This window comes from Staurois parvus, unplaced genomic scaffold (assembly GCF_062004578.1).
Source record: "Staurois parvus isolate SC_StPar_1 unplaced genomic scaffold, SC_StPar_1.0 ptg000186l, whole genome shotgun sequence".
NCBI lineage: Eukaryota > Metazoa > Chordata > Amphibia > Anura > Ranidae > Staurois > Staurois parvus.
Window position 1 is genome coordinate 3,735,061 of NW_028317982.1, and position 14,798 is coordinate 3,749,858.

At 41.5% G+C, this 14,798-nt stretch overlaps 1 protein-coding gene across 1 annotated transcript in view; it reads right to left on the reverse strand.

The window, feature by feature from the left end:
* Positions 1 to 634: 634 nt before the first annotated feature.
* WDR1 (WD repeat domain 1) overlaps positions 635 to 14,798 on the reverse strand; it is a 96,874-nt gene continuing 82,710 nt past the window's right edge. The window contains exons 11-15 of the mRNA XM_089677408.1: positions 14,262 to 14,349; positions 10,753 to 10,863; positions 6,996 to 7,169; positions 2,222 to 2,366; positions 635 to 1,263 (exon numbers count right to left, since the gene is read on the reverse strand). Of these exons, the coding sequence (XP_089533534.1) occupies positions 1,154 to 1,263; positions 2,222 to 2,366; positions 6,996 to 7,169; positions 10,753 to 10,863; positions 14,262 to 14,349 (628 nt within the window). The 3' untranslated portion in view covers positions 635 to 1,153. The remainder of the gene's footprint in view (positions 1,264 to 2,221; positions 2,367 to 6,995; positions 7,170 to 10,752; positions 10,864 to 14,261; positions 14,350 to 14,798) is intronic.

Consider the following 14,798-nt stretch of genomic DNA (forward strand, 5'->3'; position numbering starts at 1 on the left):
TGTCTAGTCCAGCAAACAGTGGTATCTGTTGTGGTATCATTAGTAATGGGCCCCGTATTCTTGACACAGGTCCTGTGATAATGCAGTAGTGTGTTTTTTCCTTAAAAGTAAATCTCTGCTTTCCCCATGCAGGGCAAAATATTTTTTTTTTCAGAGCCTGCAGAGCATTGCGCCAGCAATCAGCAGATCATGGGTGCAATGCAAGGCACCTACAAACTGTCAGTGTATCTGTCTGCTCGTACCTGGTATGGGCAGGCAGTTAAACAATGACAGGAAGTGATCAATGAACTACCTAGATAGCTCAACAGTACCTGCAAAGGCTGATGGTAGTTGTAGTTCTCCCATTCACAGAACTCTGACTGATGTGGCTGTGGAGGGCAGAACCCCACATGGCTACCTGTTTTTTTTTTTTTTAAATTGTGACTGCTCATGCGGGGAGAAGATCCCTGACCCGCTGTCAAAGGAAGGGAGGATCATGGTTGAGAGCTGCAGGAGTGGAAACGAGTCACATGCTCCACCTGGTTTTAGGGTGGAACAAAGAGCATTTTCTCGAAGGTGAACTTATCCTTTAGATTATAAAAACCTATACATTAAGAAACAAACAGCACCCAAGTTAATAAATCAGAACAAGAACTACATAAAAAAAATTTATTTTTTTTCTTAGGTACCCCATTTAACTTGAGGACTTGTTTCGGTGTTGAGGCAACAGTTTTATGGACAAGCAGAGCAACAATACACAGTAGCTGCACACCAGAGTTTCAAAAATAGATCACCACTTTTGTCACCATAACAGCGGATACAGAAATGTTCTGTAACAGGAAAAAATGAGCAGTATGTACTGTCTTATGTGGTTTTACAGCACACACATACAAACTCTCCATTAGAGCCGGACCTCAGTCTGGGTACTTGAGGATCTGACTGTTGCCTCTGGAATGTTGGTCACAACATCTGATGCATAGGAGCTATTTACCAGCAAGCGGTCACTGACTAAAGCTTTGAAAGGACTTGTTATAGATAAAGACACTTTTTTTTTTTTTTTGAAGAATGAGAATGTGGCAAACCACAAAAGCATATAACAGAAATATATATTTTTCTTATAGAATCTCCAATTGCAGTAGTCCTAGCTATCCCTGTGCTGGTCCATGCTCTGTGCTCATTTGTAAGCGACAGTCCATTGTTTGACACAGGAATCATGGGATACAGTGACCAACGTGTGCTCATCCAACCAGGACAGTCCAGTCACGTGGTGTAGCCGATGGGTATCTAAATGAAAAATAAAGGCTTCGAGTTATCTCAGTGCAAAAAAAAAAACTTTTTTTAATCAAGTCTATTGTAATGAGTAGATGAATATAAATTGCTCTAAAGTAAATTTAACAACTTAGAACTACGATGATGCATTGCAGCGGCACCGTCCCCGCATTGTATTAGACGGCAGATCTAGATGCCTAGCAGTTGTTTACAGACTCGCTTTAAACCTGAAATCCAGGAAATCCGACAAATACTCAGATTAGATACATTGAGAACAGTTTTACCTCCTGAAATCCTGGGATTTACATAGCTCTGCCTAACACAGCCCTATATAAACAGGCAATGAACCTGAACTTTCTCTGCCGCAATTTAACTTTCAGGTCCCTGTTCCTCCCTGTGGGTGGACAGTGAAAGAAGAAGCAACAAAACAGATGAGCTCATGTCTGTCAGTCTGATCTTTCATTCTATAAGAAAGATTCTGTGCACTGAAGCACACCTGACTGGGTTCCTGTGCTGCTTCTCCCTCCCTCTTTCTGAGCTGTGCAGTACAGACTATTCAGGGACTGCACAAGGCTGAGACCAAGTCAAATTTAGGTACCTAAACTGCTAGCATTAAAAAAAAAATACAGTTAATAAAAGTATTAAGGATTACATAGCTGCAATTAGTTTGTGCCTTTATATCTGTCTATATCAAGACATCACTTGACCAGTAATCTCCACTTGCTTCCAGGTCCTGTGCTGAGTGGCTACCTTGGTGCATTCTGAACACAGGAGGTTGACTGTTTGGTATGGTCGCCATTCAGAGGATGCTTTACATTTTCTGAATGAATGCAAAGCTATTATTGGATGAGGTAGAGAGGCAGGGCAGTAAACTGGCATTAACAGGTGACCTTTAGTGAACTTTTGCACAAACAGCCAATGTCTCTGCAGAGCACCATTAAATTCACTAAGAGAATGGAGAAATGACACATACCTGGCATCTTAATACGTTTATCTGGATCACTCAAGGTCCAAACAAAAACCATCATATCCATTCCTCCGGAGGCAAAATGTTCATTGTCTGGTGACCAAGCAACACACACTACTTTGGCATGGTGTCCATAGAACTTGTCTTTCTCCTGTTAATTAAGACAAAACAAAGTGTTTTTCTTGGGTACACTGGAGTGCTTGCACAATAAGGTGACTTGCAGGTTAGCATCTAAGTACATTCCTAGCCAAAGTTGTAAGTAGGGAAGGGCCATTTTTCTATTGCTCTTTGTGCCCTCAGTTGAAATTTTCACACACTCTACTTGTTCTGGTAAACACTGACAGGCAGAAAAGTAGGGAAAACAAATATTTTACAGTTGTCACCCAAAGAGGAAGAAAGGGGAAATCTTTCAATTGGAAATCATGCTCCAGTCACAGCCATCTAAAAGGGGATCTCCACTTACCTCCTGTTATGTCTTTGGACAGGAAGGGAAAGAAAATGTCTCCAATTAACCGCTTTCCCGCCGCCCTATAGTAGAACTACTGCTACGGGGCTGCGCAAAATCACAATATATACACACATATACATACACACGTGATTTGAATTTCTGGGTAGGTAGCGTGCACACCGCCCTACCTGAGCTGCCATTGACAGCTAGGCAGGTTAATTACTGGGTCCTGGCCGGAGATTTCCTGGCGATCGTTGTGCCAAGCTGACAGTGGAGGGACCTGTGTGTACACAACACAGGTCCCTCTCCTGCCAGCAAGGACATGCTGTTTTGTATTGCTCTGCACAGCACATCTCCGAGGTAAAATAGCACACATAGTAAAACACACACAACACACAGTAAACCCTTTGATCGCCCAAAAGCTAACCCCTTCCTGCCCAGTGCCATTAGCACTGATCACTGTATTAGGGCTCGTTCACACTAGGCTGTTTTGCCAACGCTTGCCAAACGCCCCTATAGCGTTTGGCAAGCGTTGGTCCGGCGTTTGCGGAGCGTTTAACGCTCAGCAAACGCCGCATGCGCGGTTTAGCGGCGGTTGCTAGGCGTTTGCGGAGCGTTAACGCCCCACAAACGCCTATAATGCAGTTTGAGTGGTGTTACCGCTCCGCAAACGCCCCGCAACCGCGTCGCAACCGCAAACGCCGGCCGGGCGTTTGCGGAGCAGCACCATAGACAATAGGAGGCTTCAAAGCCTCCTGACTCGTCCAGAGGCGTCTGTTTTGCCGCGACGCAACGCGACGCAAACGCTCCCGTTAGAACAGCACCATGTGCTGTAATGTGCAGAATTGGCAGAGGCGTTTGGGAAGCGGTAAAAACGCTTCCCAAACGCCTCTCTGCCGCCTGCACACAAGGCTAGTGTGAACGTAGCCTTAGTGTTACTGGGGATGTCATAGGAAGTTAGTCAGTTCCCACCCAGTGTCAGAATGCCCGCCGCAGTCCTGGAATAAGTCGCTGATCTCCGCCATTACTAGTATAAAAAAATTAAACAAAGATTCCAATATATATATATATATATATATATATATATATATATATATATATATCTTGCCATTTGCAGACGCTATAACTTTCACGTAAACCAATTAATTTACACGTATTGGATTTTTTATTAGCAAAGATATGTAACAGTACGTTTTGGCCTAAAATTTATGAAAAAAAATTAGATTTCTTAAATTTTAAAATAAAAGTCAAAAATATTTTTTTTTCTTTCAAAATTGTCAGTCTTTGTTTATTACGCAAAAAATTAAACCGCAGAGATGATCAAATACCACCAAAAGAAAGCTTTATTTGTGGGAAAAAAAAAATGACATTTAATTTTTGTATAATGATGCATGACCACGCAATTGTCAGTTAAAGTGGGCGGCACAGTGGCTTAGTGGTTGGCACGTCTGCCTTGCAGTAAATGGGTCATGGGTTCGATTCCCGACCATGGCGCCTCCTGTATGGAGTTTGCATGTTTTCCCTCTGCTTGCGTGGGTTTCCTCGAAGTACTCCGGTTTCCTCCCACACACCAAAGACATGCTGGTAGGTTAATTGGATCCTGTCTAAATTGTTTCTAGTATGTGTATGTATGAATGTGAGTTCGGGACCTTAGATTGTACACCCCTTGAGGGTTAGGGACTGATGTGAAGTTCAATATATATATGTGTAAAGCGCTGCGTAAATTGACATAAGAACCTGAAATAAATAAAGTACCGCAGTGCTGTATTGCAAAAAATGGCCTGGTCATGAAAGGGGGAATCTTCTGGAGGGCAAGTGGTTCAATTAAAAACTCTACAACTAGAAATTTTAAATAATTTTTGTATGAACTAATAATTTTTTCTCAGAGTAACTTCCCCACCCCATGCAGTGATGCTCTAGTAACCAGGCTGTGTTATTGGAAAATGTGCTAAAAGGATTAAATGAGGTGGATAATTTGTTGCTACTGTTCAAACTACTTAGTAGGGGATTAGAATCATGTAATATAAATCCGCAGTTGATGTAGAATAAAGGACAGTTTAATGATAAAGGAACAGAAAAACTAGGCCATAGATATGAGATGGTGGTTAGGAAAATCAAAAGACCTTTTAATAAACATGTACAATGATTCAACAGAGTGTGCATGTTTGCCCAAACAAAACAAAACAAAAAAAAAATGCATCAGGGCAAAGGGCACAACATGCAAGGGCTGATCTCTGACAATAGTTTGGACTTATCTGCTCATTAGTGAGTGTCTCAAAGAAGATGCCAATATATAATTTTGGTCAAACCATTAACATATTGACAAGACACACACATTTTTTTTGTATTTGTCAAACTTAAATGATTTAGATATATCAAAAAAATTCTCATATTACACAAAAGATAACCCAAGTCAATACAAAATGAAGTTTTTAAATGATTTCAATTATTAGGGGGAAATGGCTGCCCAAACTTGCCTAACCCTATGTGAAAAAGTAAACCGCAAAAATGGCATTCATGGGAGAGTTCAACCAAAAAACACAAAAGGCTCGTCTCACATTTGCCAAAATTACATCTGGATTATCCCCAAGACTATCGGGCAAATATTCTGTGGACTGATGAGACAAAAGTTAAACTTTTTGGAAGGTGTGTGTCCCATTACATCTGGTGTAAAACTAACACAACATTTCATAAAAAGAACATCATACCAACAATCAAACATGGCGGTGCTAGTGTGATGGTCTGGGGCTGCTTTGCAGCTTCAGGACCTTGATGGTTAGCCATAATTGATGGAACCATTAATTCTGCACTCTACCAGAAAATCCTGAGAATGTCCGGCCATCAGTTTGTGACTTTAAGCTCAAGTGCACTTGGATTACACAGCAGGGGGTTTGGGGGCACTTCCTTTTTCACATAGAGCCAGGCATGTTTGGACAGCTTTTTCCCTTCACCACTTGCCCTCCAGAGTATTTTCCCCCCCTTCCTGACCAGGTTATTTTTTTGCGATACGGCGCTGCGTTATTTTAACTGACAATTGTGAGGTCATACAACGCTGCACCCAAATTAAAAGTACATCCTTTTTTTCCCCCTCACAAATAGAGCTTTCTTTTGGTGGTATTTGGAGACCTCTGCTGTTTTTACTTTTTGTGCTATAAACAAAAAAAAAACTAAAAAATATAGGGGTGGTTTTTTTTTTTCAAAATTGTCAGTCTTATTTTTTTCTTTTTGCTATTAGACATGTCCAGTACAATTTAAAAAAAAGAAAAAAAAATTTCGCCATAAAATTAGGCCAAAATGTATTCTGCTTTGCTACAAAAAAAAAAAATCCCAATACGTGTAAATTAATTGGTTTACGTGAAAGTTATAGCCTTTACAAATGGCGGTATATATATGGTAATAGCGGGACTGTGGCAGTTATTCTGACACTGGGGGGAACTGACTTGGTGTCACTGACATCCCCCAGTGACACCAATACAGTAATAAAAAGCACTAACACTGTACTAATGGCACTAGGCAGGAGGGGGTTAACATGTGCTACGTGTGTGCGCTTTACACTGTAAGCGCACTTCTTTTTATGGCTCTGTTATGCAGAGCCATATAAAGCAGTGTGCAGGAGCTGACAGGTCTCTCCCCATCGGTGATACCCGGTGAACGCCGGCTGCCAGTGGGGAATCGCCGGCAAGGGACCCGGGGATTGACAGCCGAAGCCACGAATGGTAGCACGGATACGGCGTGCGCGCCCCTAACCAGAACAGCAAAATCACGTATATATGCATGTCATTTTGCGCAGCCGTGCCGCCCTGTAATAGTATTTCTGCTATAGGGTGGCGCGGGAGCGGTTAAAGAAATTTAAAAATGGCATTTTGTACTTACTCAGGTTATCTTTCTCTAATATAAAAATTTGTTTTATGATCTGAATCATAAGTGTGCAAAAAAAAATTAGGAAGGGAGCAAATACTTTTTCACAGCACTGTACACAATTTATGGTTGTTGAAATGTTACAAGGGTCCTTTCACAGCCATTGAGTTGAAATCCACCTGTCAGTTTTTCAGATGGTTCTGAATGGAAGCCTCATGTAAGTTGTATATGTGCACATACATCCATTTACATCCGCTTACCTCCGATTCTTTGTAGGATGGGAATAAGAAAAAATAAAACCCCAGAAAAGTTTGCACTCTACATCTTTTTAGTTCTAAATGTGATGGATCTGAGACAGTCTTACACGATGTTGCGTTGCATATTACACCAACACATCATTTTCTATATACCTCTGTAATGAGCTTCTAGCAAAAGACAAAGGAAGCCCAACTCCAATCATCAGTATTCACTTACTGCATATCCATCAGCAACGCTGAAAATGGTGACCACACGGTTGGTATCAGTAGCAGCAAGGAAGGCACCATCATTGGAATAGGCAAGACTGGTTACTGCAGCCTTGACTGGCAAACACTTTCCCTCATCCTTTAGAGTGTTGCCTTGAATGGAATACAAGTGAATGTTGCCATCCTATAAAGAAAAGAATGGTACAAACATCAGAGGTCAGGACAGAATTACATTTTAGGCTCATGTCTAAAGCTGCCCTCAACACAAGACATCCCTCAGCCTAAGACCCCTACCACTAGTATAGCAGGAACAGTAGCAGCTGTATAAAACCAGAAAGTTGTCTGCAGTCAAAGAACAAATCTACACTTAAAGTACAGCTAAGCGTTTGATAGCAGATAAGCTACTCAGATGACCCTCCATCTATGATCCCAGCTAATGGAGCTTGCACAAGCATTTAAGACAATGAGTAAAACCATAATATTTGCAGCTGGCACAAACTTCGAAAAAAAGGAAACAATCTGCTGTGAGTTGCAGTAATAAAGCAATTATGACCACATCTTAAGAAGTAAATGATCAACATAATTCATTACAGGTCCTGAAGAATATTACGATTCAGACACTGTAGAAGTACATTTGTGTTAGCTGCTATATATTACTGGAGGACAGAAAAACGAACTTACAATGCCATCTAGTGGCCATATTAGTTTAGCACAGTCATCACAGAGTACCCAAAGTAATAACTATTAGTCTAGGTTTACACTATGAATTGCACAGAAAGCACACAGCATTCCTGTGCAATTCAGTATTGGTACATTTCACCAAAAGTAATCCATGCCCCCTCTAATGAGCCCGCACTTGCCAGAAGGAATGGACCCCCTGCAAACAGCAAGCATGATAGTCAAACAAGACATGGGTCACTTTTTGAGCACCAAGCCACTTTATTAATAAGTATATTACTTGAGAACTATGCAATTCATTTATTACACACTATGGGCGTGTTCTTCTATATCACAGACTTGTGTTTTTATATGTACTGCATAGTGCTGTGATGACATATTGCGGAGTTTGTGGTTTACTATAACCCTGAGCAGCAGCATCAGTACGATACATTGTTTATGTGGTGCGTTCAGTTTGTTTATAAAATTGGGGTATTCTGATCCCACAGAGCATCCACTGATTCTGCTGGAGGATTCCTGCAGCTTGGGAAAAATCTGTCTAGTTTGATGTTGAACCTGGGAGGCCAGAAGGTATACATTCAGCAGCCCCCCACCTATGGCAGGTTCTGAACAGCTCCGGGGTGAAGAAACCATTCACCTGGATACAGGCACTGCTAACTTAGCAAGTCTGCCTGCCAATTGTTTACACCAGTTAACGTACATGACAAACAAGGCTGGAACATGAAATTGGTTTTCCTTCTTTGTTGTAAGGAACGTGATGTTCTGGCCAGGAAAGAATCCCATCTACCTCTTACTGCAGCAAGACTTCTGATTTACCCTGATAATGGATGTATGCAACTGCTATGGCGCTGGACAGAAAACCCTCCAGCAGGAATGATATAGTTGGGAGATAAGACCCTATGATGATTAAGTCCATGGCACTGACAAGGTGCCCAGGATGACTTCACCAGCCCAAATGGCTGGCATCAGTCATGAGGATTCTCCAAAAGACGGCAAGGAAGATTTTCCCCAGCCCCCCAACTGTATTCCTGAGCCACCAGGCCGGGGACAATCCGATCTTTGGTGAACAAGTCGGTCTGTTCAAGGTCTGATCGATTTGTCACACGACAACAGTATGTAGTGTTGCAGAAGTCTAGAGTGAAAATGTACAAATATGACTGCCACAAAAAAAAAAAAAAAAGGCTACCATCACTACATGGCTCTCAAACTGGAGGATTTTGTATCAAGAGACTGGATTGTTAGGTTTCTCCTGTGGAAGGAACACTCTGACAAACTGTCAGCCAGATACTCTAGATGAAGGATGGTCAGTTTTAACAATGATTTCTGAAGGTTCAGGATCCACTTCATTCCAACATCTAGACGGTCAATGTCATGTAATCCAACACAGTCCACACATATCGTTTCCTTAACAGAAGGTCATCCAATTATCCAATAATGGTGATGTCACAAGAGCACGGCAGTGCTAGACGAGGTCAAAAGGCAGGGGCTCGAACTGGTAGTGAAGGGCCCACAGCAAAACGTACAAATCACTGATGGGCTGGAAAGATAGGGACATGCAAGTCAGAATCTCTGATGTTGACAGAAGTCTCCCTGGTGAAGGATGGCGATGGCAAATTCCACGTGGAATTTTTGGACTCGAATGAAAACAACTAGACCTTTGAAATACAGAATAGGGTGAATTTTCCCTTTAGGCTTGGAATATGGAGATCTGCTCATCTGTGTTGTGACAGAGGAAAGTTGCAGGTAAGACACTTAGGAGGGGGCTGGGAGGGAAAGTCCAGTTTGCAGCCCTGGAAAACCATCTCCCACACCCAAGTGTTTGAGATGCAAGCTGTCCAAGCAGCTATAAAGATTAACATTCCCCTGATCCCCCTGAAAAACTGAGTGCACCATAATGCCGAGGGAAGCTTGTTTGAGCATTTGGCAGGCCGAGTGCCTGTCCTTGCAGGTGAATAGGGAGCCAAGCAATGTAGGCGTCAAAGAGAAACAAAAAGGACTGTTTCTTAACAGACAAGAAAGGGGAAAAACTTTGTAGTTTGCTCCATACATTTCTCCTGCTGAGGAAGATGGTGCCACCAATAGCATCCTTCATAAAATGTCAAATGCTGTCCCCCGAAGGCCACGTTAATCAAATGTTTTTACACAAGGGTTCCACATGTCCTACACTTTAGTCAATGTGCCCTATGCATATGCACCAACGTAAGACATACAAATGAGATGGGAGGATTCTAGCAAATGGTCTCAGCTGAAATTTACTGTGACAACCACCTGCTCCCTACTATCAAGCTTTTGGGAACAAGACTCTTGATGCTCCTGAGATGTGATATCCCAATATAAAAAAATGGCAGGGCAGTCCCCTTTTGTCTGAATTTTGTAGCCTCCATAGGATGCCCCAGCATTGGCACTCTTGTGAGTTACATGACCATAGCTGCAAAGTCACCTGAATAGCATTGTGTGGCTTTTATAGATATCTGTGAAAATGTGCAACCTGCATTTAATTTTATTTCAGTTTAAAAGCAATCTTAAGGCCCAACTACTGTCAAAACCTTTTTTTGTGTTAGAGTTGGGAAGGGTTACAACCTTCATTTGGAAGATTTCATTTCACCTACTGCCCTGTGACCACAAAAGGAGGACACAGTAAATGAGGATCTCTCTCCAGCAGGGACACAGACAGCAATACAAACCTAATAGAAGTGCTCACCCTTTCTTCTGGTCTATTTTTAATAGACAGAGATTCACTAAAAACAAAAAAAAGTTTTGGCTAACTGGCAAATTTAATTTTTGTCATGAATTGCCCATCCTTATTATGGCTAGAAGTTGATTAGCTGTTTGGCACTCTTCTACTTGCAGTATGCTCTCTCACAGAGACCCTAGTCTGGCAGAGCATGTACAGCAGTGAATCCCAGCTTGTGCAAATCCAGTTTATATGGGAGGTGAGAGCAAGTAACCCTCAATTAAGCACCATCTGTACACAAGCTCAGTAACTTTTATCTGACATCAAATTGTAAGCACAGCATGAGTGAATATAAAGTATGTGGGAGTATTAGAATATATACAGACCAGCAAGCCTAAAATAACATTCAGCTTACCACTCCACCAACAGCAACTGTTCCAGAGCCTTTGTGGACAGCGACCGCCTCCGGCTCGTAATCCAGAGAGTCAGCAACAAAAACTTTCTTCCTGTCTTTCAGGAGGACAATCTGTGAAGGGAATGGAGAGCAGATATCACAAAAGCAGAATCTCTTTGATATGGTCTGATTAAAGCTGGCCATATGCAGACAAAGGGCTGCCTGACCATTTGCATGGCTGCAAAAGGCCCTATCGGTGTCAGATTTGGCCATCCATAGTGATATCCAAATTTGAGAGATATGGGTATTTGCTGCAAGTGCCAAAAACCCACATCATGTGTGGGGATCAAGCAACAGTATGTATGAGACTGGCATATACACTTGGACACAGCCTTCATGTCTACATTTTCCAACCCTGACATAAATTCTAAAGAATCAAGGCGATTATTATTTGACTTATAACACCAGCAGAGACCCATACTCTAACTTATCAGATGACACTTGACTGAAGAAAACCAGCCATTTCAAAGCCTTCCTAATTCCTCAATAATCAAAGCAGCGTTCATTATTAGTCACTCCTTCCTAATCAAAGAAGTGTTCAGCAGCACTGGCAGCGGAAGAGGTAAACATTTACTTTCTTATTTTTGCAGGAAATTTCTTTACAGATGGAAATGGGGAATACAAGCAAGCATTACAGTAAACAGATGGTAAATGCTTTACCTGCTAAAGGTTTTGTAATTAAGCCCACCCACTTCTTTCTCAGGAAGAATTCCACTTTTTCTGAGCGCAACAGCCTCCTGTATCACCCTGCCTGTTAACTGAGCAACTAATCAGCAATTTAAAAATACCATGCCATGCCTTGGCCAACCAGGACGGAGATGGAAAGATGAACTGGAAAGCTGTACCAGGAAAGAGAGGTGTCACCAGTCTGGCTGTAAAATGTACCAGGAGTATAAACATAATTAGAGGCTTGTAAAAACTAGGGACAGTGATCTAAAATGCATTTCATTCAAAATAAAATACCTTTTAACCGCCTCCCGCCCACCACAGAAGGAAATGCCGGGCGCAAGGCGGTTCTCTCGTTCTGGGAGGACGTCATATGACGTCCTTCCACTCTAACCGGGCGTGCACGCCCCCCGAGGGCACGCAGCGCGGCGATCGGTGGTGCGCTGTGTCCCTGGGACACAGCGGATCACCAATCAACGGAAAGAGCCGATGACGTCGGCTTTGTCCTGTGATCAGCTGTATCCAATCACAGCTGATCGCATGTAAATAAGGAAATGCCAGTTATCGGCATTTCTCTCCTCGCGAGCTGTCACGCTGAAAGTCGTTTAATACAAGAAGGAGCTTTAATGAAAATTGCCTAAACACAGATTTCTCCAAAACAAAATATTAATGTTGCTGTCACATTCTTACAGCGGCCCACACACCTGTAAAAGTCATCTGTAAATATCTGATGCCTATTTTATCAGACCCTTCTCTGACCCCGAGAAATCTTCTGCAGAATTCCAAAGGGAAACCAACAAGTCACAGTGTGGCTCTCCTGCCTTCTATGCAGCTCTCACTCATTCATTCCTCCTGCTGCAGACTTCCAAGTCACTGCTGTATTCTGCATCGATGAGAACAAAGGAAGTCCAATCGGCTGCACTCCAAACTATCTACTTTATTGAACCACGATAAAACCAATACAATGGAAATCCAGTGGGAGACTGGCAGGTAAACGCATAGTGGTAATGAGTAAGTGGTGTCTTTAGCGTGAAACACGTTTACCTTCCAGTCCCCCACTGGATTTCCACTGTCTGTATTGGTTTTATCTTGGTTCAATAAAGTGGATTGTTTGGAGTGCAGCCGATCGGACGTCTTTTGTTCTCATCTATGGAGCACACAAGCTGGGCTAGCACCTACAGGAGGAGTTGAGCTTGGAGATTAGGAGTCTCTCTACCTTCAGCAGCAATAAACATGCATCACTGCTGTATTCTGTAATAAGTGGAGGTCAGAGGGAGGAACCAATAAAATCTGGGAGATCCAGCATCAGATTCTCCGCAAACCTCTTCCGAAAAATTGTAAGTTCGGTGGAGCTGGCAGATCTTTACTGTAGCATTGGGGTTCGTGCGAATGGATTCGGATTACACAATTGTGATGGTATGAAAATATGGAGACAAATTAAACCAAAGGCAATCTATATACACATGGCTAAATGACTTCAGGACTAGGTCCTAATGGTGGCATTATATTTCATGTTTAAATTAACCAGTTGTTGACCACCCACGGTACATAAACTGCGGACGGGCAGCAGCTACAGGCTATGTGATGTACCCGTACATAGCTTAGCACATGCACACAGGACAGGACACAGTAGATTGCAGTTACCTGGCCTCTTTGATGAGGCCGAGTGATCATATGAAGACTAAGCGACATGACCACATTGTCAAAGCTGGTATAAATTAATTCCATTCATAACAGATGTTCTTCCTATAGTGATCTGTGATTGGCCCACAGCTATCACATGGTACGTGAGCTAATCACAGCACCCTGTACCATGTGACAACCGTGGGTCAATCACAACAGCAAAATCACAGCCGTCATAAATGTAACCCATTCATGACAGTTTAAAACAGTAATGTCACAGTGAACTTCATCACAACAGCAGATCAAAGAGTTACTATGATGACACTGAACTACTGACACTATGAAGTAAAAAAAAAAAAAGTTTACAAAAAACTGAATAAAAAATTAGTGACAAAAAATGTACAACTTTAAAAAAAAAAACAAAAAAAACAAAAAAAAAAAAAACAAAACACTTGCCATGCCTCTTACTAAATGCCTCAGACTGTCTACTTTCCAAAAAAAGGTCATGGGGGGGGGGGGGGTATCTGTACTGTTGTAGCATAGGGACTCACAAAATGTTGCTGTCAGTACATTAGGATTGACCAATTTTCAAATATATGTACCATAGTTTGTAGACACTATATATTTGACACAAAGCAATCAATATACACCAAATCAATTATAACCAAAAGACATGTAGCAGAATACATTTTGAACTAAATTTATGAAGAAATTTGATTTCATTGAATATGTTTCATAAGAAACTAGAAACATTTTTTTTCCAAAATTTTCTGACTTTTGTTTATTATATAAATTTCATTTGGGTACAGTGTTGCATGACCACATAATTGCCAGTTAAAGTAGAGCAATGCCAAATGGCAAAAAAATGGCCTGGTCATGAAGGGGATAATCACTTTCTACAGCCTAATTGGTTAAAGAAAAAAAAAAAAGTATAATATAAAAAAATCATGCGGTCATACTACTCACTGTAATCATAGTATTCCCTTCAACGTGTGTGATAGGACATAATATTTTAAGCCATAGGACTGTTGTTTTGGATAAGGAAAACCGAAAACAACAGACGTTATGCCAAAAAATTATAAACTTGGTAGGTTGAGTATAATGCCTAGTATTGTGTGCTCTAGTAAAACCTTCTTGTTCAGTGCCGTGGAAACAAACACACATAACCCACCACTATGTACCTGGCTACTGTTGACTACTACAACATAATCGTTTGATCCCACAGCAATGTTCTTTGGCTGGACATCCAACTTCACGGAATCCTGAGCACTGAAAAGGTTAAAAAAAAAAAAAAGCTACAAAACCAGGTATACATTGTATTATTATAGACATATGATAGATTTATCTGAATGTTTTTTTTTTTAAATCTGGTTATTTGCTACGAAAAAAAAAAAAAAAAAAAAAAACCTCCACTTCTGTTTTGATAATTTTTTCTGTTTTTCAGGTTATTCCTTTACAGGAAAAAGTGCTAATGATGCCCACCAAGGTGACTTTGCAGAGCCCACAGAGAAAGTGAACACATCAGCTCATTCAATAAACTAATGAGAAGTATAACCAAGCAATAGGATTTTTGGGTAACATGAGTTCAGGGGTGGTATATAGATAAACCGATGCCCTCCATTTTCCTCCTGCAACCACTGAATGCCTGAAGGAGGGAGAGCAGGAAAAGCGGGCTTTTAGTGGCTGCAGAAGGAAAATGGAGGGCATTTGTTCCTCTA